The sequence below is a fragment of the Phasianus colchicus genome, chromosome 10, assembly GCF_987193195.1.
Source record: "Phasianus colchicus chromosome 10, bPhaCol1.hap1.1, whole genome shotgun sequence".
NCBI lineage: Eukaryota > Metazoa > Chordata > Aves > Galliformes > Phasianidae > Phasianus > Phasianus colchicus.
The window spans coordinates 3383046-3409024 of record NC_143445.1 but is presented as its reverse complement, the minus strand read 5'-3'; the positions used below and the strand labels follow the sequence as shown (position 1 = coordinate 3409024).

The 25979-nt window shown below is 44.3% G+C and overlaps 2 protein-coding genes across 5 annotated transcripts; one reads left to right on the top strand and one right to left on the bottom strand.

Annotated features, from left to right (window-relative positions):
• Nucleotides 1–6: 6 nt before the first annotated feature.
• On the bottom strand, nucleotides 7–25837 carry LIMS2 (LIM zinc finger domain containing 2). Of its 4 annotated transcripts, none has more exons than XM_031604992.2 (10): nucleotides 25573–25837; nucleotides 19361–19520; nucleotides 18552–18618; nucleotides 17911–18031; nucleotides 7259–7408; nucleotides 6307–6457; nucleotides 5465–5557; nucleotides 4601–4649; nucleotides 4344–4419; nucleotides 7–3546 (listed from the first exon to the last, which is right to left on the bottom strand). In XM_031604992.2, exons 1-10 carry the CDS (start codon nucleotides 25581–25583, stop codon nucleotides 3399–3401), a joined length of 1026 nt encoding a protein of 341 aa, XP_031460852.1. In that variant the 5' UTR covers nucleotides 25584–25837; the 3' UTR covers nucleotides 7–3398. The 4 variants fall into 4 exon arrangements, with proteins under 4 accessions (XP_031460852.1, XP_090003110.1, XP_031460851.1 ...); XM_090146984.1 differs by lacking the exon at nucleotides 25573–25837 and adding an exon at nucleotides 23723–24929; XM_031604991.2 differs by lacking the exon at nucleotides 25573–25837 and adding an exon at nucleotides 23392–23520.
• On the top strand, nucleotides 14172–17599 carry GPR17 (G protein-coupled receptor 17). The gene has a single exon (XM_031604994.2). It carries the CDS (start codon nucleotides 14638–14640, stop codon nucleotides 15670–15672), a length of 1035 nt encoding a protein of 344 aa, XP_031460854.1. The 5' UTR covers nucleotides 14172–14637; the 3' UTR covers nucleotides 15673–17599.
• Nucleotides 25838–25979: the final 142 nt, after the last annotated feature.

The following is a 25979-nucleotide window of genomic DNA, read 5'->3' as shown; positions in this document are numbered from 1 at the left end:
CAAAGATTTAAAATGTAGCAGTACAATTAACTTTATTACAGGAATATAAACAGGTACAATATTACAATACTTCAATCCACAGTCACATGTTAGGTCAGACAGCACCAGCAACGTGTGAGAAAACGAGAGCTCCGCACTGTGCAGAGTCCACACCTATCATTCAAAGCCTGAACCACGACTAATTGCTGCTAATTCTTTTATCCAACTTACACTGTCCTCAGCACTTCATAGTGCTTTACAGACTACTGCAACTGCACTTATTAGCTCTGTCTGCAATCTGTTCCTTCACCATCTGATCACGTGTCAGTCACATCATCTGATACAAAGCTCACATCTAGGAACTCTCTGTCCAGGAGGTTGAATGTTTGCTAACACTGCACAGATTGATATAAAAATAAAGGCCAGGATGCAAACCCAAGGGAACAGGTTATAAAGAAAGATAGCAGGTGATTAACATGCCCTTTTAATACAAATAAGCTTCACATACTGTGGTTTCTAAAAGCATAAATGTTTTCAAGTGTAATCAGTGAATATTAGTGATTGTAATTCAGTATGTATAAATAGGAATGTAAACTAGAAATGCATATAATTACATGATCTTTTAGTTAGTGTAGACTTCTGAGCCAAATTCAACCTTGATATAAATCTCTGCTCTCCAGAGGTTTGATACTTAGGATGAATTTGGCCATTTATCTGCTTACAGCAATGGAAAAAAAGCAGGCAGCATATTTCTGACCAAGACCTTGGCTTCATGAGAGGCACAATTCTGAAGTCTGCATTATCTTCTACTTGTAAGTTTTTTAGAAGTGGACCCAGAGAGGTAGAGGGAAGATGCATCTGTTCAACTACTTCTAACGACGTTTCTCTCCTTCACTTCCATTGCCTCACCAAAGGCACGTGAGTAACGTTCACCACCATCTGTACATTGTAGGCTAAGAAAAAAAGTCTGAAAATTTCATAATTTAAGAGCTGCTAAGAGATCACCACTCTCAGTTCTTCACAGAGAACAGAGACTATGGTGGTTTTTTCACTCCTTTTGGGCAATGCTCTGAGGACAGAATGCAAACTGAACACCTTAGCAAAGAGAATGATACCAACTGCCCTTGGAATACTAAAGCCTACTAGGTCTACTTGATTTCTAGCATGAGGCAAAGTGAAAGCACAGACTAAATCTCTATTTGCAGTGATAAATAATTCCATCTGCTTCTATATGCCTGAATTTTCCATTGCTGCACTTGAGAGTGGCCACAGAAAGAATATTTCCTATTGCCTGCTAGCTACATACTCTTTGTTTTCACTAGTAGGTACACAGCTTGGTGTTCCCCACCATCTTCCCAAAAGCTGCTGCACACAGCTGTTCAGACTTGGCATTAGGTGTGATTTGTGACTGAGATGACAGGAGCAGACCTGCATGCTTTATGCTGAGATCAATCTGCATAACATATCTAGATCAGATGTTCCTGTGCTTCATTCTGTGAACCAAACACCAAAGGATAGGAAAAATCTTTGCAGTGGCCACATCCTACTGCACCAAAAGACATGCTGTTCTTTGGGTCCTTAACTAAAAGACCATTTACGGGTTAGTGAGAGAACAGGGACAAGGCACGTGTTCTCCTAAAGCAGTGACAAGAGCCACAATTAGTGTAATCCACAGTGCATCCTGATCAGAAGGCGATGGGAGAGTTCTACCACCTGATTAAAGCCCATCCCCTCATCACTGTTAGGGTGGATAAAGATTATCCCAGTTAAATTCGTATGGAAACTTATGACAATAGTAAAGCAGAGCAGCTGGAGGAAAATTGAATCAGGAAAGCCAGTATCTAAGAGATGGTTTTGCGCAGGGGATTCTTATCTGCACAGTTAACCATGACTTCCCACTGCTGCCATGAGACCACTGCTGCAGTTCCATGGGCAGTGGCTGCACAGCAAGCACATGAACAGCTATCAGTGCTTTACCTTGTGCAGATCCATTTGGAGCAGAGCATAATGGCAGTGAGGGCAATTTTAAGGTAGATTACCCAATCCAGTTGTTTCTCACACATGCAAAAAGTGAGGAAGCTTTAATTTCTTGCTAACAGGGTGCTGCCTCAGGCCCAACTGCTGTATTCACTTCATCTGCTGAACTATACACTTTCTGGTAGATTTAAATCCCACATGGGACAGCAGTCTTCCAGTGCCCTCAATCCTGTCCATCTCACAAAATAGCCAGATACAGTCTCCAACTATTCATGGAAAGCCATTCTCAGTCTGCTCAGATTGGTTCAGATCACCCCTAAAGAAACAGTAAGAATGATCAAAACCAATATATTTTTGGCACCTGGGGTTGTATGAGCAAAACTGCACAAGTGAGAGGAAAAACTACAGAGCAGAAGGAAATCTGCAAGCAAAACTATATATTAAAAGGTATAGATTCAGGTCTGAGGTCCTCTCTTTAAGTACACATTCAGGTCTTAAGAAGAAAGATGTTGGGTGGCTCTTATTTGGGTGAATTTTATGAAAAACATTCACTGATTTTTCTCTGTAAGATAGCATTTGTGATCAACTACAAATAACAGAAATCTCTTAATGTAATTCAGCTTTGTGGAGAGTGACCTCAGAGTGTATTCTCACCTTTCAAACAAAGTGAGAAGGATTGGATTTGAGACTGAAGCAGATAAACTAATGCCATATTATCAACTGGGTTTCATAATTCAAAAGAACTAGAAGTGTCAGCTTTGTCCAAGGATAGGATGTGCTTTGTGCTGACCACCAGAATCTCATAATGGATAAAGAGGACAGACTGAGAAATCATAGCACCAGTTTCTAACAAAGTTTATCCTTTTCCACAGCCAGCACCTCCTTAAAGGGAGCCCAACCATTCAGAAGAGGCTGACGTAGCGTTGGCAACTGCAATCTCCTTACTGCTGAACAGAGAAACAGCAAAGTAAACTTCTGCAGTGGTCCTAACATTGGTTCTGAGTCAGACAAGTAGGCAATGAAAGTGTTGTAACTATTGGCTCCTGAGCTTACCCAGTAATCTTGAACCAAAAAAGAGCAAACAACACATTTCTTCCACCGCTACACTCAATTAGTGTTTCTAAATTCATTAGACTGTAGAGGAATGGAGAGAGAAGTACAGTTCAACTGAAGAAAGAAAGAAAGAAAGATGCTGTACAGTTTAAAAATAAGATGTTAGCAAATTAATAACCAGCCTGTAAACTGCTCTTTCTGCCAGTGTTAATAGGCAGTTGCTTGAGAAAAAGAGAGAGTCAAGATGCAGGCTACATTACCAGAAGCAGGGCAAGGTACCACTTTTCTTTGGTTTCACTTGTTCTTAGTAATTCTCTTTTAATCAAAACAGCTGCTGTGAGCAGCACCTCATGACTGCAAGAGCACAGTCAACAGATGGACAGACCTGTTTAAGCAGAATTTAAATCCAGGGCTTTGGGGTGTGCCTTCTTGGATGCCAGCTCTGACAGCTTCTTCAGGCGTTTCTTCAGTTCCAGTGGGAATTTCTCGTAGCACTTCTTGCATACAGGCTTCATGTCAAACTCCACAAACTTATTCCTTTAACACAAACAATAGTGGGCTATTAAAGCAGTATTTGCAAGCTACATGCTTAATTAAATCAAGTCTGTGTGCAACTACAGAAATGCAATTGTTTGTTCTACTACGTGTAAAATGCCTCACTTCCATGATAATGAAAGTATAAAAATCAGATTTTAATTGGGGAACTGGGGCTTTTAGTACTGCTAGCTTAGTTAGAAGCAAGATTTTGCCATACATTTATATATAACAGCCTAGGATAGTAATGTCATTACAAATGTCTGCATGATGAATTAGAGTGCTTTCACACACCAGGCCTTTAGGGTCAATCCAAAGCAGGATAAGGGTTTGAACCATTTGAACCTGAGAAAGGAAAACGTAGGACTGCTTTGTTTTCTGTTCCTCTTCTACATATTTAGTAACTATTTTAAAGGAAAATGAAATGCTACTCTAAGTAATTGCAAGCACTGCCAGCAAGGGGTGCATCCACACTAAGGAGCAATGGAAGCTGCAGGAATTTCAGTATAGGCAGTTATTCAGAGTTTAAAACCTTCCTTCTGTACAGCTGTCCTCTTACCCAACCTCCTCAGAGAAGAAATTCTTCCTTTGTGAACAGAAGGAAAATTAGATAGAGAAAATGTTGGGTACCAGCTCTCTTTTAGTTGTGAAATCAGCACTCCCACAGAGAGATGGCATTGCAAATCAGTGGATCAGAAGAACGTGGCCCCTCAGGGGCACTGGCTCACAGCACTCCCAAGCTGATACTCTGCCTTAGGGGCAAATGTTCACTACGGCCCAGAGCATAAACGCTGACTTACTTCAGTGTGAGCTTGATGTTGCAGGTGGAGCAGGAGAAGCAGTTCACACACCAGGCCTTGTTAAGAGCTGATACCACTGCAAAAGCACAAAATAAAAGGAAACTGCCAGATTATTTGAATTCGGATTTGTATCCAAATTCAAATGAGGCCAGATGTGAAAAAGAAACACTGGTGCCTTGCAACTGTGAGCCTGCAACAGCTGCACTAACAAACAGAATAGGGACAGTAACCCAAAATAAGAAGAGAACAAATCTTACCATCTCCCTCTATCACGTGGCTGCAGTTGTAGCAAACATCTCCAAAGAGCTGCACAGTAAAAGAAGTAAGAACAGGAACTCGTGTTACTGACTGCTCACACTCCCCAAATCACACAGCTGGTGCAAACGTCCAATCCTAACACTTAATGAATTCCCAGATATTGCAGTTGCCCCCAAATGTACCAATTTAAATCTTCTGAATAACTTCTCATACGCTTGCCAATAGCCCATGTTCATTTGGATCTCATACCACTAAATACTACAAGGCCTTTGTTGTTGTTGTCATACACTCTACCACTGTTGTATGATCTTAAAATCTTGTACACGTGGCAATTTGAGTATGGCAGGATCAGTAAAATATATTTGCTAAAGACAGATATCTCCTGATGCTAAAATGAACAACAAAACAAAATCTAGAGCTATTTTCAAAATAGCAACACTTCTTATGAGAGAAAGACTAATTTATATGGCAGAAGAAAACACCAAACTCATAGCTGTTCACTATCGTCATATAGAAAAAACACATTTGTTTTGACTTGTGAAACATGCTTGTCTTTATGGTTTAAGCAGCACAACATTTATCTTAGGCCTACAGAAACCAATAAGTAACCAAAAGTCCACACAAATTACAGGAATTTTTATTGCTGCCCATGGTCAATGTTTTTAATCTCAAAAGGATAATCAAAAATTGATCTGAGACATTTCCAGTATGTTCTCAGCATTACTTTTCACATCTACCAAGAAAACCTATTTTTCCAATGAAATCCCATTAATTTCTTAATACTGTGGTGATTCTACAAATTGAGACTACAAAAGCATCTGTCAGTCAGAGCAAGCACCTACAGCACAGATGGCAGAATTTACCTGGTTATAATGAGTTTCACAGTAAGCCAGTCCTTTTTTCTCATAGTGGCGGTGCCCCAGGAATGGCTTCTCACATTTGGCACAAACAAAATGCTGCAAAAGAAAGAAGACACTCAGTGACAAGCAGTGTGACTTTTCCATCACCAGGGAAAAAACTTGCTTGGATGCTATGCTGGCTGCAAATCATGGCTCAATACAAGAGACTTAATGCCTTAATAAAACTTAGATAGGAAAATCCTTGAGAGTGAGAAGATGAAATGTTTAGGATTTTACAATAATTCATTAAGAATTACATTAATGATAAACAGAGCACTTGCTGGAAGGGTAACTGTGTTATGTCTATGCTGAGAAGACTTGTGGAATATTGCCTTCCTTATCTCAGAGAAGAGAAACAGGAATATAAAATGTGGTTGGTATGAATGCAGCTTGGATGAGCAGCAGCATCTCTGTCACATTCAGCCCTACAAGGTTTACATCACCAAATCCATAAATCCCTATAAAACTTTAGAGCGTGCTGTGACAACTTAGCTGAAAGTTACAGAAAATTTGAGCTGAAAAGGCTTAGAAGGCAAGAACTGAACTGGTTCTGCTTAGTTTCCAAATTCTAACAGCTACAAACCTTTTAATCAGGAGTGGAAAGAATATATCTACCCTAGTAAGTAATTATTTCAATTTATTAGTAAATAAATGCCATTATGTGAACTCCATTGACAGTGCAGTCCTGACAAACCTGCAGTACTCATTCACTCACACAAAATGAAGTCAATCTGAAACATAAGCAATTAGTTTTTTGTCTTCCAAAACAGCTCCTGAAGGAAGTTTCAGATTTGGGAAGGCCTCACCTCAACATGCCATTGCTTTCCCAGGGCATTGACCACTCGGCCCTCGATGGGCCTGCGGCAGGCTCCACAGATGGGGATTCCCATCTTGTCATGGCAGGGCAGGCAGTACAGCTCTCCCTTCAGCTCCCGGGCCTCAGCAGTCAACTCCTTCCTGAAAACACAAACGTGTCCCTAAAGTAAGAACACCCTTAAGTAAGAAGCTCCTTAATGTCAGAGATGAAACCTTGGAAGACTGAACTTGAAAGTTAACAAATTTTGGCAACGTTCATGCTATAAACACTCTCATTAAACTAAGCTAGTGAAATGCAGTTGTTATATACTATTTTTTCTATAATTGCTTTCTCGTTTTGTCATCATGTCTCAGGTACACACTCTGGCAAAAATATCTGGTGTGCTTACATGCAATTATACAGTATCATGCTGTCTTTGAATGGGATAGCTCAGGTAAGGGACTATTCCTGAGTGGTCAGCAGCAACACTTCACCTTGTTTCTCAGTGCTGTTACCCACACCGTGCTCCAGTTACACAGCCCCTCTGAGAATAACAGGTCAGACAGGTACAGCACGACAACAGACAGCCCCACAAGTCTACAAGTCATCCTTTTTTTTTCCCCTCTATCCAGAAATGCAAAGTGAAACTATTTGGAATAATCTGGCACCAGCAAACTTTGGACAGCACTTTTACTGCATTGTGCACACAGTCTCTGATGTAAGTTCTCACAAGTAACTGTTACTGCTTTTCAGTACAAAATGGTGTCATTTCAAATCCAGCAGAGAAGAACAGCGAACAGCAAAATAAAACTGCAATTTTTCTAGGTCTTCCCAATATCTTTCCATTTTTCTGTTTTTTCAACAAAGTGAAGGCAGCAAAGTTTAGGCCTCAAAAAGGACTGCACTGTTGACTGAACTATCCCTTCTCCTTTGTTGTCAGGGTTTAGAATACCAGAACTTACCCACAGTGGGTGCAATTGAAGTGATCTGGATGGTAGGAATCATTGCGGAACATCAGAGGCTGCTCATCAATTATCAGGTGGCACTTCTGACAGATGTACTTGCCCAGCCCCTTTGCTTTCTCACGGTTATGGCACGGCCTGCACAGGTGCCTGGTTGAACAAAGAAAAGAAAGAAAAACATGATGAAATTCTTTCTCCTAAAAAAATGTATGCTGCATGATGCAAGGTGTACTCGATGCAATCTTTTGAGGTCAGGCTAAATGTTATTTAGTTTAATATCCTATCTTTAACACCAGTCGCACAGAAAAGAGTATATAGAATAGCTACCAGGTTATATTTCCTGGAATCCTTCTCCAACATTCCCAGATTTGTGTTTATATCACAGGCAGATAGTGATAGGACAAGGGGAAACGGTTTTAAACTAAGAAGGGGAGATTTAGGTTAGATGCTAGGAGGAAATTCTTTACTCAGAAGGCAGTGAGGCCCTGGCACTGCTGCCCAGAGAAGCTGTGGATGCCCCATCCCTGCAGGTGTTCAAGGCCAGGTTGGATGGGCAAACTGGTATAGTGGGAAGTGTCCATGATCCTGGCAGGGGTTGGGACTGGATGGGCTTTAAGGACCCTTCCAACACAAGCCACTCTGTGATTCCATGATGTACCATATTATAGACATGTTCCATGTCTACCATCACCTGTTACTCTTTCAGGTAATCTTTCCAGTTCTTCTAGACCCAATCCTCTCCAAAAGATGAGATTTTTGTACCATGAAGCAGCAAAACTGCTTCTGACAAGTCCTCTGTGATACCAGGCAAAGTATTCTTGGGAATACCAACTGTCACACACAAGAAAACAGCTGCCTCACCCAGCTGGTGATGAGGGTCTCTGGCACCTGTGCTCCCTGTGCCAGCCATACCCCTTCCCCAGGTGCTTAATCACCAGTTCAGGCCCTGACATGACAGTTCCCCTACACACACCTTCTCTCCATTAATAACTATGGCAGAAGCATTACAGGAGTTGGGAGGAAGCAGAGCAGAGAGAATTATGAACAATTAAACCAAAGAATGTTGCTTGAATGGGATTCCTTAATCTTCAATAGCTAATAGATAAACAAGAACCTCTTGAATTCTAGCTCCTCTGTCTCCTAACTCCTTTTAGTCCTTAGTTAAGGAAAACAAAAGAACTATGTGATTTTATGCGGTAAATACAACTGTGTTTCTATCCCTTGTTCTAGAGCAAATTACAAGCACAGCCCTCAGCAGGCACAGAAGCCAAATTTCTGGTAGAGAAGCCTGGGCAAGAGCATAGAAGGGGCTTCTATAAAGGCTGCAGGAATCCACCAGTTTTATCCCGGTATCCAGAAGCTCTGAGGAGAAACAGTTCAGTTTAATTCCCTCTTATGTAGCCCTCTAGCAGCAAGAAAAGAATTTATGGTAAAGCAAAACTGACAGAGGATTCACTTCTGCAGGTTTATCTGAGGCAGAACAGAATCCTTGATTCCTTTCACTGTATTGCTGTGTGAAACTTGCTGAGATCTACAGGTCATTCTCAACAGACAGGAGACGAAAGGAAAAGTTCAAATGGAAAGGGCAGATTTATGGCTGCAGCAGTGGATTCATCGCAGGGCCCCTTCCAAAATTCTGGTAGGATGAATCACTTACCCTTAGATCTGTAAAACAGGGATAAGGATTCAACACAGATGTTGTTGTGAGACCTCAAAACATTTCTGACCCTCAGTTGGCAGGCGCCTGCCTAAGTGCTAAGTATCGTTATTATTTTCTCCAAATCTGAGTCCTCCTGTCATCAAGAGTCTCTCTCCAGGGCTGGAACTACTGTCTGCCCAGACGGAATCCAGAAAAAGCAGACAGGACCCCATTATAAGGAAACATGCAGCTGTGCTCATCTCAGCATAAAGGCATCGATTTTATTCGGCGCTGTCAAATGGAGAGTAATTATATGGGGCAGGACAGAGGGACCCCGAAGCAAGTGTCCTGAAAGAGACCCCTCTCATTCAGCTGAATAAGATGCCTTCAGCCATTTGCACTGATAAACCATTATCAACCCCTCCCCATTCACAGGCCCTCTCTCCCTGTCCCATAGACCCTCCTCTATTGCAAGCAAAGGGAAGTGTTGGACAGGCTGAGCTGTTACCATAGCAGCCGCCCCTCTCCCTCTCCGCACTCCCACCATTATGGAATTATCCCATTCTGAAATGTCCTGTTGTGCCTATTAATACCAGACTTCCCCCAAACAATGCTTCACTCCACCCTCCTAAAATAATCAGGGGACTCCAAGAGGGCTGTGTGAAAGGCTGGGAGTTCAGCAACGGCCTTCAGTGAGCACCACGAACACTGGAATATTCATACAGCACATTCATATCTGCAACAGCAGCAGCAAGCCCCATGCCAAGGGTTCAGCTGGGATGAAGAATGCTCTTCAGTGCAGGGGTGTCCTCTCCCTGCTCTGTTGTGTGCCTGAGCTGATAAGGCACTATCAGTGCCAGAGGGACGCTATATAGAGGGGCACCCCTCTCCACCTTCAGCAGCCCTGCAAACGTGTTCTCTTTTTGGATCAGCTCCTCGGTTTTGCTGTAGCTGCTTCGTTTTGGTTTGCTGCCATCAGCAGGAGTTCCCTGAGATCTTCCCTAAAAGGAACCAACTCTCCACCCATAGGACTGCGCTGTGAAGAGGTAAGAGACAAATTTCTGTAGCAGGGTAGCAAAGGAGCTTTCCTAGCGCTGTGAGTTTTAGCTGTTGTCAGCAAGGTGGAAAGATACACAAACTGGGATCGTGAACATAATGGAAATGTCTGAAACTAAGAAAAAGCAGCACATTTTGAAGATCAAAACACCAGACTTTTCACACTTCTGTCCTTAACGTCCAACCCTTCAGCCAGGGAAGCTGACTGCTGTGTGTCCATCGCTCTGACGCCGCTCTGATGCTTATAGGAAACCAGTGCCTGAGCTGAGGGGTGGGAGGCTCAGCAGGAGTGATCGTCAGGAGAACAGCATCAGTTAGAAGCGGGCTACTTCTAAGGAAGAACACTTACAGAGAAAGGCAGGAGACAAGATGCTACAAGCAGAAATACAACCCCCCAAACTAGCATATTCCCAAGCCAAAATTCTTCCAGCTGAGCCAGAAGTCATTTCCCGAAATCCATCACTAATTTCAACATACACTTTGAATTTATCTGCAGTAAGCATCGTAACAAAGCCTTCAAATTAGCCAGGTAATGAATTTGTGATGAGTTATTTTTTCTGTTTATTAATTTTTGCATCATTAATAACTGATAGAGTAACCCTGCACTGCCAGCCCCAGGGATTGTTATCTGTTTGTTTCTGAGCAAAACAGAAACAGGGACATAAAACATGGGCAGTGTGCAAGCATTTCTAATGAGTGCTGACACCCCCCTTCCAGCTCGGCCCTGGGGGCTGGGATAATGGCTCCCTCCACAAAAGCACTCTGCTCAGCAATACGTACATCAAGAAATATTCATAGAGCACCAGGAGTGCAATCCAAGAGGAAATTATTGGGCGGTGAGACAGACTCCCAAATAAGTTTTCTGTTTGTGGAGTGAAAGCCTCTTGTGCTATACTGTATACATTAGCTCAAACTGCACATTCTAGGTCATTTTGGAAAGTTTCAAGTTTGCTCTCAGCATAAATACAGATAAAAGAAAAGTTTTACAGGATTTATGAGCGTCCTTTTTTGCAAGCTAACAAACCAGAAAGAAAGAAAAAGCCTAAACAGTAAATCAGTTATTTACACTGATAGAGACACGCAAAATAAAAGTGCAGCAAAGGGCTTTCCATAACCTACAACTACAAAAGCCATAATTTTTGTCAAGTTGCAGCTTTCTGTCAAAAACATCTCTGCTCCAGACATAACCTCAGCAAGCAACCCTAGCAAAACAGCAGCTTTTCCTCTGACCTAGTTTAGTGCTGCATGCTGTCAACAAACAGAACTGTAAAGAAATACAAAAATTCATTAAAGTTCCCTTCTTAACTTAAAATCTAAGCAAAATTAGAAAGAGATCCAATTCCCCAAGGGATGGAACACCTCTCCTACAGGACAGGCTGAGAGCTGGGGCTGTGCAGATGGAGAAGAGAAGGCTGCGGGGAGAGCTGAGGGCAGCTGTCAGTATCTAAAGGGGAGTGACAGGAAAGAAGGGGACAGACTCTTTAGCAGGGCCTGTGGTGACAGAACAAGGGAAATGGCTTCAAGCTCAAAGAGGGGAGATCTAGGTTGGGTATAGGGAAAAAGTCTTTCACAGTGAGGGTGGTGAGGCACTGGCACAGGTTGCCCAGAGATGTGGTGGATGCCCCATCCATGGAGACTTTCAAGGCCAGGCTGATCAGGCCCTGGGCAACCTGATCCAGCTGTGGTGTCCCTGTGCAGTGCAGGGCAGTTGGACCACGTGGCCTTTAAAGGTCCCTTCCAGCTCTGAGGGGTCTATGATTCTCTATTCATTTGGTTTCTGACCAGGCAATGAATGATGCCTTCCTTCCCCTTCCTCCAACAAGTAAATAAGGTAAGAGCAGATCTCACGTGAAGGCAATGACTTGAACAGGACAGAATTTATTGATTTTATCATCTGCTCTAAGGATCTCCTTCTTGTCACTGACATTTTGAGCTTACAGACAGACCCACGTTCTCCCTTCTCCTCCACCCCACAGCACCTTGCAGTGACAATATGTCCAGACAGAAATCAATGGCAGGGTCAGTGCTGACATCACTGAGGGCAAAACTGCTAACTGAAATGCCTTGACTAGTCTACATCTAGCATGGGCAGACAGCTGGGTCTGAATTCCAAAGATCCTCCATAGGAAATCAGTTCAGTGTATCAGCTGCTAACTCTCAAGCATCTGGCTTCTACACAGGGCTTACTGCTTTGCTTACTGAAGTTAAATCACTGTCATCAAGGGAAGAGACATCCCTGTCGGCTATCCTCCCTTTAGTCTTTTCAGCTGGTGCAGTCCTGTACCTACTGCTTTTTCAATGGTGTAACCACACAAAGAGGAGCACTTACCATCAGACCAACTCACTCATCACTGACAGGTGTGTGAACATATAAAGATCATTGCATTTTTGCAGATTAAATAAAAATTAAACAAAGATGATAGGTACCACTGTAAATTAGCAGCCCATAGGCATGGTCTCAGCGTTCATTTCTTCCCTACTGTGCAACAGAAAAATATATATTTAAACTAATTCCATCCAGGAAAGACAAGTATTTGGAAACGCAAAACATGGAAACTCCAAATTCTTGGGTTCAAAAAGACTTGTAGGCTTTATCTTATATAAAGACAAAAACCCAAACTTGTGTGCTCTCCAGCAACCCCAGGAAATTCACACAGAAAACGCAACAGTGAGTCTTCTTTTTGTTCATGAAAGCAACAGGAACTGCACAGTATAAGATATCACATGTATTTATAGGGAATGAAATGCCCTTTGGAAAAAAGGACAGCCTAGATGCACTTTTAGTAATGCCACCTACTAAAGTGTTGTTCTCTCCAGCTGGCAGCAGACAGTGATTACCCACACTCAAACTTAGTCTTTCTTGTGCCATAGGCACATACTGTATTTGGGGAGTGCATAGAGTGAGAAGGCCCCTCTGTGGCCACACAAAGAAATTCCTGTTTCCAAATGTAATTTGTTCTCCTTTCTGCTGACTCTGGTCTCCCCAGCCATGCAGTAAGCAGAAGTGGCCCAGCATGTTCATTATTCACCTACTGCAGTTTCCTGCACATCTGAAAGTGACACCAGCTAACAAAAGATGAGAATTACCTTGGAGTTTTATTTACAAATTTCCCATATACTGGTCTGCAATTAATCAGACATTTCAGTGAATGTACTCAAATTTTGAGTTCTGTTGGAAGTTGGATGCCTTGCTTCATGCCTTGGACCATCTGCCTACTGATGTAAGATCTCAGCACGCAGTGTAACTTCTGCCTGAGACTCACAATGTTGTGTAAGTGTCAGCCTCTACCTTAAAATTTCAATCTTGGTAGAGGAAAATGGAGCAGACTGATCTTAAAACATTCTAATGGGTGAAGAACGTGTCAAAGAAACAAGAGATGGCTCCTTGTTTCCCTAGGCAAAGCAAACAGACACTCAAGCCAAACTTGGAAATTCTTCTTGTCTTTTGCTATCATTATTTCATTGTTTTTTTTCCAAATGCTTTTCAAACACAGTTGTATTTGATGCTGCCTCAGTGACCTGAGGGTACTGAGACAGGAACACAGGGCACACAGAAACCAGAAGCTACAGTTTTCAGCTTCCTTAGCTGCTTATTCTTTAAATATGTATTGAATGTTGTGCTGTAATCATCAATTAGTACAACTAATAGAGGTACTGCTGTGGATACTGCAACACCTCTGAGGAATCCAAGAAACAGAGACAGCACTGGAAGCTCAGACTGTCTGCATTTCCCTACCATTGACCCTGACAGATGAGGAGTGTATTACACTCCTCAGTGTAGGTGTTACAATTACACTCCTCAGATGAGGTGTTACAAAGGCAGGGGTAAACACCCACAAAATGTAGTCACTTTTGGTTGATGCTATTCAGGACCCTGCAGAGACTGCCAAAGCTAAGCACAGTCTTACTATGCTGCAACTTGGAAAAGCTCCTGGATAAGCTACAGGGAGAGAGTTACACTGGGAGAAGATGCAGGGAAAGGCAGTGCTTTGGCAACAGAAGACAGCATGGGTATTATTAGCAATATTTTCTGAGTCAATGTATTGTTTTTCTGCTATTTGAATGAGATGCTGTTACCCATCTGAAAGGTTTCCCCCTTTATTGGTGCTGTATGTGTTTGCCATCAATGCAGGACTTCAGAACAAAATAATTCTCAAAAGATTTTCAGGAATCTTGCTTTTTTTTTTAAAAAAAAAAATAACAATACCTGATCTGCTTTCTACTGCTCCAACAAACAAGGATGTTGCAGGCACCTTACAGTAAGAACATGTTCAGAAAAGCTCTTCAGTCCTAAACCAGTCTTTCAAACTGAACACAACGAATAGCATCTAGCTAGACATACAGAACCTGCTTCCACTTTTCCATTTGCCTGATAAATGAGCACATGACTATTACTCAACTAAGCCCAGCACAGGGTGGAGACAAACTCATAACCAGCTAGTTTCTCTTCAATAGTGGTTCCTTCAATGGGAATTAATGGGCTGGACAGCTGAGCAGAGTTTTAATGTACATGTTTAAAGTCAGACTGACACGTCCTATTAAGTATCAGTATCAGCAAGCACAGGACCACACTGATTTCCATCTGTGTTTTCTCCAAAAAACAGGTTGTTTTTTTTTTTAAACTATAACATGCTGTCTCAACTCTTTCAGGTTTTTCTTTCATACTTCAAAACTGTGGTGAAAAATGAAAGGCCCAGCAGATCCCTCAAGTCTGCTCTTCAATTGCTCAAATCAATCAAACTTCCCTTGGGAAACTTCAGAGCAATGTGGCAAAGAGACACACCTCGAGAACGTACTTTTTGCTACCTTCTACTTCCTAGACTTCATCCTGGCTTTTATTGGCAACTCCCTGGCTCTTTGGCTCTTCATTCGAGACCAGAAGTCTGGCACACCCGCCAACATTTTCCTGATGCACCTTGCTGTGGCTGACCTCTCATTTGTGCTGGTCCTCCCCACCCGGCTGGTGTACCATTTTTCAGGTAACCACTGGCCGTTTGGTGAGATCCCATGCAGACTCACCGGTTTCCTCTTTTACCTCAACATGTATGCCAGTATCTACTTCCTCATGTGCATCAGCGTCGACAGGTTCCTGGCCATCGTGCACCCTGTGAAGTCCATCAAGCTCCGCAGGCCCCTTTATGCCCATTTGGCATGTGCCTTCCTATGGCTCATAGTTGGGGTTGCGATGGCACCCCTGCTGCTCAGCGTGCAGACTGTGGAAATGAACAACACAACCATCTGCCTGCAGCTCTATAGAGAAAAGGCATCACGTCACGCTCTGGTGTCCTTAGCTGTTGCGTTCACCTTCCCATTTGTTACCACGGTGACCTGCTACTTATTAATCATCAGAAGCCTGAAGAGTGGGAACAGAGTTGAGAAACACCTGAAGGAAAAAGCTGTCAAAATGATCATCATGGTCCTGATGATCTTTCTGGTTTGTTTCGTACCTTATCACGTCAATCGCTACATTTATATCCTCCATTACAACGGGACCAAGGCTTCCTGCGAGACGCAGCGCCTGCTAGCACTCAATAACCGCATCACTTCCTGCCTCACCAGCCTGAATGGGGCCTTCGACCCCGTCATGTATTTTTTTGTAGCTGAGAAATTCCGTGATGCTTTGTGCAACCTGTTCTGTGCTAAGAGGACGGTGATGATACCGCAGACGTGTGAGGGGAAGACGAATGAAAGCTCGCTGAGTGCGAAATCTGAGCTGTGAACGTGACTCCTGCCACTGCTTCAACGTGAAAAGGCTGCTCTGCCTAAATCAGAGGAGTGCAGACATGCAGAAAGACAGCGTAACCGCAGCCAGGCTCGCTCCTGCAGAGGGAAGTTCTGTCATTTCCCTGGAACTGAAGTTAACAGGAACCCCTCTGATTACGTGCTCTTGTCTTACTGAAACTGCAAGCACAAGTACAGCCACACTGACTGCCACAATGTGAAACTGAGGGCTGAGCACTTAGGAACAACTAAAGGAACAAGGGCTGTTAAACAGACACCTCCTTTTTGCAAAATAATTTAATTCCCAAAGCATTCAGTAATGGCTTTTCCTATGCACGATGCATAAGCCTACTTTAAAATGTCACGCTGCACCAACACTAGAGATCCATTCCTCACATAGACTGTACCTTCTGTTCAAGTTGCATGCTCAGTGTTTATACACCGTAGGCAGAATAACTGGCACTAAGCCATAGCAAAATAAATAAATAAATAAAAAGCAAAATGCTGCAACACATCCAAGCAGGAATGCAATTAAGAGAATACTGACCATTTTTTAACTGCTTCCAAGTGCTAAGTGTAGGAGATGAGCTCGAAGCTTCAGAGGCCAGACAATGTTTACTGCACTGCCTCTGTTATGTAGTTCCCTGCCAAACATCAGACATCCTGATAGTACTTCAACTAAAGAATAGAGAAGGTCTCCTTAGGAATACAGCATTCATCTTTACTACATACTGAATCAAAAAAATCTACGAACTTCTGTCTTAAAAATTGGTAAAGGTGGACAAAAGCAAGCAGAAGAAGAAACCACAGCATCATTTAGGATGGAAAAGACTTTCTAGATCAAGTTCCAACCACTCACCTGACCTACCAAGTGCCATCACTCCAACCAAGCCCTCTAGTGCCACATCCACACATCTCTTAATCACCTCTAGGGTATTTATTTTACTGATGTTCCCTTTGCCCAGGGAACATCATCTCATTTTTAAGGTGTTTTATGACTATTTCATTTTGGCAGTTTACCTTGCCAGACTATTTATTTGCTACAGATAAAGCAGGGATTACCTTAACTATCCTTACTAATACAAATTATATCCAGTGGAATACATCTGGGAATGAGAGGCACACCTAGCAAGATTAGGTACAATGAGAAAATAGAAAATGAACACAACAGTTTCTTACAGCATTTGCTAGTAGAAAGTTACTGTGCAAAAGAAGTAAATGTTATAGGAAACCACATGACAGGTGAAATAAATTTGGAACGTACAGACACACAGGCACACACATTCCTTTCCTAAACTTTCCATTTAAAATTTAGCCCACATATTATGAAATCAAACATTCTTTTTCATGCTTGAATTGTTTCAATCCTAGCTGCTTTCCTAAAAAGACCCAGGAATACTCCTAGGTGCTGTGACAACAGCACAGATTCTAACAAGCTGAGGTGTCACAAGGAAATTTATTATGTCCAGCTTGAAAAACTAAGACACAGAAGTTGCATGCAGGACCAAACAGAAAAGGGAGTGGAGGAATCTCCCTGCTGGACAGGGTACAGACATACAACCTTTCCTTCCTCACCCTTCAGGTAGTGAAAATGTAAACCCCAGGAAACTACTAAGCTTTGCTCAAGATACGAAAGCCTGAAATTAACTATGAATTGTACAACACTATGTACTAACTGTCAGATGGGTTTATTTTCTTATGATATCCTTTTGTAGAAGTTTCAAGTTTTTAGTTTCTTACTTCTTAATTAAATGCATTAATCTACCTTAGGACTTGATTTTACATTTCTTTATATAAAACGAATGGCTTTTCAAGACTTGGAAAATCTCATGCTGAATATGTTTTGATGTAATCCTCACATTGTTCTCTTGGCCTTTTGCAATGTTTTAATTGCTGCTCAGCAGCGATTACCTGATAAACAGCCAAACCTGCTAAACTCAGCATCACACAATCCCTTTTCTCACCTGCTATCTGGCCTCTTGCCTACAATCCCTTTCTTTTCAGTACCCTTCCACTAGCTACTAACATTTGAGTTTCTGCTTTCTACACATCCCACTGAACAAAGAACACTGTTCTTCATTTAATTCCCCATCCCACAACAGGCTACTCCTTAAAGCTTCCTCTGTACCTCTACAAGCTTCACCTCCCAGTATATGACCAATGGAGCATTCTCAACATCTCACTACCACATCAACAACATACTGACAAAATTTCCAGAGCTGCTGCTCCATCTTACCTGCCAGCATTCTTCACAAAACCCAGGTCAGCAAGTGCCACATCACAGAGCTCACAACGGAAACATTCTGGGTGCCAGTTGTTGTTCATTGCCTTGATAACACGCCCAATGATGAACTCACCTACAAAAGGAAAGCAACACCTTGAGATCCACGCAGAAAATAGTTTTATCAAACATCTACAGCCCTTAATAATTCTGCCCTTAAACCTCACAAGAACTACTAGTTTATAGCTTTGGTGGAAAAAAAAAACAAAAAAAACCCCTCTTCCCACGACCAGGATGCCCCAAATCACTGCTGATTACATCCTTTGTTTCTCTCCAGATTTCCTGCTCCTTAAAATGACCCCAATAATTCAGCCAGGGCTAGACAGCATTCAGTGGTGGGAGTAACAGCCTGGTCTAGTATTAGATATGGAGGTTGGTGGCCCTGCCTGTGGCAGGGAGTAGGAGCTGGATGATCCTTGAGGTCCCTTCCAAACCAAGTCATTCTATGATTCTATGAATCTGTGGTGTTGCAATGGATGTATATGCTACAGGGCCAACACTGCTAAAAGAAGGGCCACTTGGCCCTAACAGTGTAGCTCACTGTGGGAAATACACAGCTGGATGAGGCTGTACAAACGTGTATTTGTACATCTTACCACATTCTCCACAGCAAGGAGCAAACAGCATCTGAAAGTCATGCTCACAGTACTTCCGACCTTCAAACTGAAAAGAAAAGAGAAAGAGAGCCATCACGAATAACTGAACAGTGATCAGTTCTCAACAGTTTAGTATTTTCCACTTGGAAAAAAGAATTGGCCAAGACCAGATAAAGTTTTCAGTTCCAGTCTCCCTTCTGACCTGTTTTTAAGCTCCCAGAGATGTTCTCAAAGCAACATCCAGATACAGCTTCAGGCTCATAGCGAATTTGCTTTGCAAATAATTAAATCAATAGCAAAGCTCCTACAAGACAACAAAAATCCTGGGGTGCCCAAAGTTTCTTTCCCTATAATTTTTTTTTTTTTAACTTGTGTATTTAGAATTATTCCTCCTCCAGAGGACTAAAAAGCTAAGAGTGCAGCATGTTTAAAATAATGTATTATTCAAAAGCAATGCTTGCACACAACTTGTTTTGTATGGGTTTGCCAACTTCAGTTGGGAAAGTCTGGTCCACAATACCTAAAAATAAAGGCAAACTATCACTTAAGCCTAATGAAATATTAAGATATGCTTGTGCTTTCTTTTTTGAAATGCCTCTTACCCAAAGAGCAAACACAGTTTAGTTGATGAACAGATGTAGGTAAGAGGAAGAAAAAAAGGAAAAAAGAAACCATGCTGCAAGTCCCTCTTAAGGCTTAGAAATTAAACATGCGAGATGGAAATTCATATTTCTGTCATGATTTTCACTTAATTCTTTGCCTTTGAACAAAGATATTTCTTTTCTCTCATACACAGCGTGCAACCTCACCTCATAAAAAAGTCCATCTGGGAACTGGCGAAAACACTGAGCACAGACAAAGCAGTTCTCATGGTAGAGCTCCCCATTGCTGTTCACAATCCTCTCCGCGGGATCAAATCGAGTCTGGCAGCGTTCACACACTGCATTCGCGAGAGCATCAGACATATTACTGGAATAAAGACAAGAGTGAGAACATAAGCAGTGTCATAAGCAAATCAGGAGTACACTCACGCCATCCAAGCTTCTCCAACATCTATGAACACAAAATTTCCAGTGCTTTCAACTCCCTCTTACACACACGCACACAAATCACCAATGACTGAGGTAATTCAGCACTGACATCAGTTGGAAATAATGCTCCTGCAACTCAGCTGGGTAGGCAGCAGCACCGTGGCAGAACTAACTCATGTAGCAGACCTCTCTGTCACACACTTTTGGCTGCTTTGCCAGTTTTCCACCCCATTATGTCATCCTGCTAAAGCCCGTATCAAATCCCCCACCATTCAAAATAAAGCAGCAGTTCTGAGAGCAGCAAACCCAATTAATCCCTGCTTCTCAGGATTTCTGGCCTCAGGATGTGCACTCCTAGGATTTCCCCACATATAAGCATTGATCTTCCACCACAGCCTCCCCCTGACCATGGGAACCAATGGGGTCTTCCCCCACCTACCTGGTAGCTGATGTGCACAAGACGCCTTGGGATATAATTACATACAAAGCCTGTGCCTTCCTGACAAATAAGCTGAAACTGTTGAAGTGTTGAAAAGGTACAAAATGAAAGGAGCCATCCTGCCTGGCTTGGCTTCACTTCCTCAGAAAGTGAGGCTGAAATAAACCCACAAAGTCACACTCACAAATCACTCAAAGGGCTGTTTCCCCTTTCTATCCTGAAATGGGAGTTAACCTAACTGCTTCCACAACATTTTCACACTTGTCATCATGATAATCTAAGTTCTCCATATGGTAATAGAATGCAGTTTTAAAATCCTGTATCTCATGTCCAAACAGGGAGGGAAAAACTACGATGAGGAAGGAGTCTCAGCTTCTTGCTGCGATGCATTTATTCAATTGCCCATAGAATCATAGGATGGTTTGGGTTGGAAGGGACCTTTCAGATCACCTGGTTCCAACCCTCTGCTATAGGCAGGGACACCTCCCATAGCCCAGGCTGCTCACAGCCCCATCCAGCCTGGCCTGCAGTGCTCCCAGGGAGGGGGCATCACAGCCTCACTGGGCAGCCTGCTCCAGTCTCACCACCCTCATAGGAAAGAGTTTCTTCCTAATATCTAGTCTAAATCTACCCTCTTCCATTTTAAAGCCATCTCCCCTCATCCTGTCATTACCTGCCCTTATAAAATGTCCCTCCCCAGCTCTCCCATTCAGGTGTTGGAAGGCCACTATAAGGTCCATCTGCAGCTTTTTTCTCTCCAGGTTGAGGAGCCCCAGCTCTCTCAGCCTGTCCTTATAGGGGAGGTGCTCCAGCCCTCTGATCATCTTCATGGCCCATTTCTGGACCTGCTCCAACAGCTCAGTGTCACACACAGCCCCCTGAGCAGCAAGCTGCTGTACCACACAGCAGAAGGACAGCCTCCAGCATGGAACGTTTCTGGCACTCTATGTGCTCTTTTGCAATGAAGTAAGATACAAAATCCTCCTCTGTTTTAACAATAAGCCGGTGACACAAAAACAGGAAAGGCCACGAGAACACGACCAGCTCAACATCCTGGTGCAAACCCAACAGAACATGCTGTGAGTGCTCACATAGCACAGCTTCCAGCAGAATGATCACAGAATCCTTCGAAATGGAAGGGACATCTAAAGGCCATCTAGTCCTACTCCCCTGCAACAAACAGGGAAACCACAGCTCCACCAGGTGCTCAGAGCCCCATCCAGCCTGGCAGACCTCCATCAGTGCTGAATGAGGAGTTGCTTTAATGTGGAGATAACCAAAAACCTTACAGATATTACAGCAAAGAAACCTGAAGGCATCGTTTCAAGGTACAAGAGTACAGGGCATCATCCAAACCTCACAAGACAGAACAAACCTGCACTAAGGAATCCTAGAAAGGAGCTTTCCACTCATGCTGACCTACCAATAGACTCCCATGTATGCAGAAGACATCTCAATGCAATAACATTTATGTAGTCATTCAGAATATGCACAGAGACACACACATTGGGTAGTTTAAAGTCAAACCCAAAGAAAGCCATCACCACTTGGCTGTGCCATAGACCTCAGGATAGAAATCAGAGCAGCCAAGGAAAGGGGCTGCTTCCCATCCTTGTGACATGGTTGAGCAGTTGTGGCTTTGAGCCCTTAATGTTGATTAAAATATCAAGTGATTTTACCAAACCTGCCACAAAACATTGGAGAAAAAACAAAGTGTTCCTATTTCCCAAACATGTGATCTGCTTTGCACTCAATAAGGCCACGAGCAGAGTTTAATCTGCAGAATGTCTCCTTCTCCTCACATTGTATTTCCACTCAGCAACCTGGGCTACAGGGAGATGTCCCTGCCTGCAGCAGGGGTTGGAACGAGGTGATCTTAAAGGTCCCTTCCAACCCAAACCATTCTAGCATTTTATGATTCCAGTTCACTGAGATATTTTTTAGCTGGCTGGCTGTGAGCTTAGTAGCATTGTGGCATTTCTTCCTGAGTACCCAAATTCTCAATAAAATCCACACTTTTTCCTTGTGATTTACTGCCAAGGGGCAAGCAAAATGAAAAAAAAAAAACCAAACACAGAAAAGCAACTTACAGTCACAGCGTGGGGACAAACCTTTACAGCTTCTCACCTCTCCTTGGCCTACCAGCCACAGCCCTCTGCTATTTGCAGAAGCCAGAGGTTCGCTCAGCCCAGGGCAGCACCACGAAGCAGCATCTGTGTTTAACAGGTCACATCTGCGAGGCAGCAACACCACCCCTCTATTATCAGCCATGCAGCACTTTGTCCATAACGTGCATCTGATAAACGGCTTCCAATGCAGGCTGTCTGTGTTCCTCTTCTTCACTTCCACCATCTCCAAGGAGCCTGTGCTGATGGTTGTTTACCAGCACTGCTAAAACTGATTGCTTCCAACTGTGTTCATCACTTACCACCAGTAATGCTGCTTTGGATTGCCACCATTTGCACAATGAAGGGCAGCCTTCCCCAGAGCTGCTAACGTGCCCAAACCCACAGTAGTAGGTTTAAATAATTATCATCATCAAGGCTTGAAAAACACACATTGGTAACAAAACAAAAAAAGAAGAAAAAAAATGAAACCTGATTGCAAACTGAGGAAACAAACAACACTGCACCTTCACCTTCTTTTGGAAGGCTCTGTGACAGCTATAACAGAACAAACAGCTGAACACAAATCACACATTGCAAAGGCGAGAGCATTGAACTTCTCACCCTTCCCATCATCAGTCTGGGCTGTTTTCCTGCTGAAGAACTGCGTTTCTTTGCTCCTTCAGTGCTGACTTTTCTGTCACCAGCCCCTTCTGTACTCCTGCACAGCCCCATCTCCCCTCAATGGCACTCACACTCCTTCCCCTGTCCTCCTATCTCCCTTCCATACATTCACACCCACAACACTGTGCCAGAAGAACTGAAAATTTAACCACTAACCAATGGCTGTAGGCTAAGCAGAAAGCACTGGGATGAGCAAGGCTCTATGGAGGGATGCAGGGCTCACACTGAGCGGCCGAACCAATTGCACCTCAGCTAGGTCTGAGACAAGACTGAAATTCACAGCTCCTGGCTGCCACAAGGACAGCCCTGCTGCACACTCACTGCTCTTGCCACCACGCAGACCTCAGACGCAATTACTTAACTGAGCTGGTTTCTGCTAATTGCTCTCCTGTCCAAAGTTAACCAATGAAAATTCTAACGACAATTACAATTTTAAAAAGAAACACAGGAAAAGAAACCCTCAAGCCAAGCTCTGTAGCTGCCTGAGCAGCTCTGCCTGCCAGGTGAGCAATCCCATGCAGCAGCCATGCCAGGAGCTCCAGTTTCTGACAAACGCTAAAATCAAGAAGCCTGATACTCACAGTACCAACAGGTTACTGAGCCTCAGTGCTTTGAATGACTGCATTTTACTATTCCTCTGTCCCCACGGCACCAAAGCACTCCAGCACTAACCAGAGCTGAGCTGCTGCTGGCTCTGAACAACCCAGCTTCCACACGGAAAGGTTCTCCACTGCTTCTTTCCTGCTATTGTTAAAAACTGAAAGCTTCCCCACCAGGAAAGTCCTCTCCTTCGTAATCTGCTTGGAAATAGAACCAGGCTTCATCCTGTCTTGCTGAGCACAGACAGTTCCTGCCCCAACACAAAGAACACCCACCACCACAGCTGTACCCCCGACCCCCACACACACGTACCCTTGGGCCCTGGGGGCTGTGCCTGCCCGGCCCTGCCGCCGCCAGTACAGCCCTGAGGCTGCCGGGCCCTGCAGGCGCAGGGCGGCCATGGCACCCCATGGCAGAGCAGGGAGGTGGTCAGGGAGCACGGACATCCAGTGAGTCACCTTCCTGAGGGGAGTTCCCTTAGAGTTCCAGGAGAGCTGCAGCAGGATGCAGGCAGTTCTGCTCCAGCGCTGTTCCTCATGCTTTGCCTGCCATCCTGCTGCAGCCCTGAAGACCTGAGAAGCTCTGTCCTGCATCCCACTGCTAATTAATCACCTGCTGAAGGCAGCACACTTGAAGGTCGTAGCAGCAAATAGTGTTCTGCCAGACTTGATGATGGAGGCATGTTAAGTCCCAAGCCTTCACGCAATCAATCCATGCCACTGAAGGAGACTCTCAGATCAAAGCAACAGAACACTGCTGACCTGGACTCACCATCACCCAGCTCTCAGGTGCCCCACAGCTGCTGCACCCCAAAGCACCGCTTTCCATGTGGGTGAAGCACACACCGAGGCACCAAGCGCAGCACTGCATGCAGAGCAGCAGCTGAGGAAAGCTTGGGGCAGGCAGCACCACACAGCCCTGCTGGGAGCTGAGCAGGGCCCATGCAAGACTGAAAAGAATTAAAGAATTGAGAATAGAGAAGGCAGTGTTTAAGAGAACAAAAGGAGCGGAGGGCGATGGATGCAGCTGAGTCACTGTTGTCTGACCAGCACCACCATGAAAACCACTTTGTGTTTTATTATCGTTTTCTTATTATTCTCTTGTAAATAATTTAAAAAGGAGTTTTGTAGCATCATAGTGAAATATATTCCACTGGTAAGCTGTAGGAGGAAATAAGCAAGAGAAGTGATGATTCCACAAGTACTAGGCGAGTGTTAACCAGCAGAGATCCTCCATGTCCACTAAGCAAAAGTAAGAGGGACCTAGAACAGGCACAGAGGAGAACCCACAATCTCCAATTCAACCTGCACTTTGTTGTCCTTCAGGCCCGTGACCTTCAAAGCAATCTGCAGTTCTTCCAAACTGCATTTCATAGAATCACAGAATGGCCTGGGTTGAAAAGGAGCACAATGCTCATCTCGTTCCAACCCCCTGCTATGTGCAGGTCACCAACCAGCAGCCCAGGCTGCCCAGAGCCACATCCAGCCTGGCCTTGAATGCCTGCAGGGATGGGGCATCCACAGCCTCCTTGGGCAACCTGTTCCAGTGCCTCACCACCCTCTGGCTGAAAAACTTCCTCCTAATATCCAACCTAAACCTCCCCTGTCTCAGTTTAAGACCATCCCCCCTTGTCCTATCACCATCCACCTCACAAACAGCCGTTCCCCCTCCTGTCCATACTCTCCCTTCAAGCACTGGAAGGCCACAATGAGGTCTCCTGAGAGCCTTCTCTAAGCATTTGTCCTTAACTCACCTCTGCTTTACAGAGCAGAGAAATAAAGGGAACGGTAAAGAACGAAAAGACGAAACAAAAGAATAAAAATATCCTTCAAGCTACGTGGCTTTGCTGACCTTTTAGAGTGATAAAACACCTTTAACACACAATGACATCACCTCGTTTACCCTCAACACAAAGCAAACCACGGCAGCACCGCAGCACCTCCCGCCAGCATCCTGGCACAGCTCTCCTCCCTCCAGCACCTCAGCTTTTTACCCTCCCGGCCGCTTGCGCTGCTTCATACGAATTTCTAAAGGCAATCTAACGCAGGACGGGCACGGTTTGTTTTTATTTTTTGTAACGTTTTGTTCTTATCCACGCTGAGGAGCCGCCCTCCCGGCCCTCCCCACACGGGGTGCGGCCCCGCAGGACTTCCCGCCCTTACCTGCCCGTCATGGCGGCGCGCCGAGGGGCTGCGGGGCTGCGGGACGGGACGGGACGGGACGGGACGGGCGGCTCCGCGCGGCGCTCCGGCAGCGCCAAGCACGGCACGGCACAGCGCGGGGCCCCCGGGCGTGGGCGGGAGCCGCAGCCCCCGGTGACTCAGGGCAGCCCCCCCCGTGCCCCGCGCATATTTTTCCTATAAAGGGAAAGAAGCGGCGAGGAACGCGGCGAGCGGAGCCCGGCCCGCCCCCTGCCCTGACCCCGGTCCCGTAAGGGGGCTGAAGGCGGAGCTTTGCGCCGGCCTTCCTCAGCTCGGAGGCTGCTCCGAAAGTAATGCCTCCTATGTTTACGGCGTCGGGATGTCGCTGGTGGGACCGCAGCGCGGGCTGAGCCAGCTGCCCGCCCGTA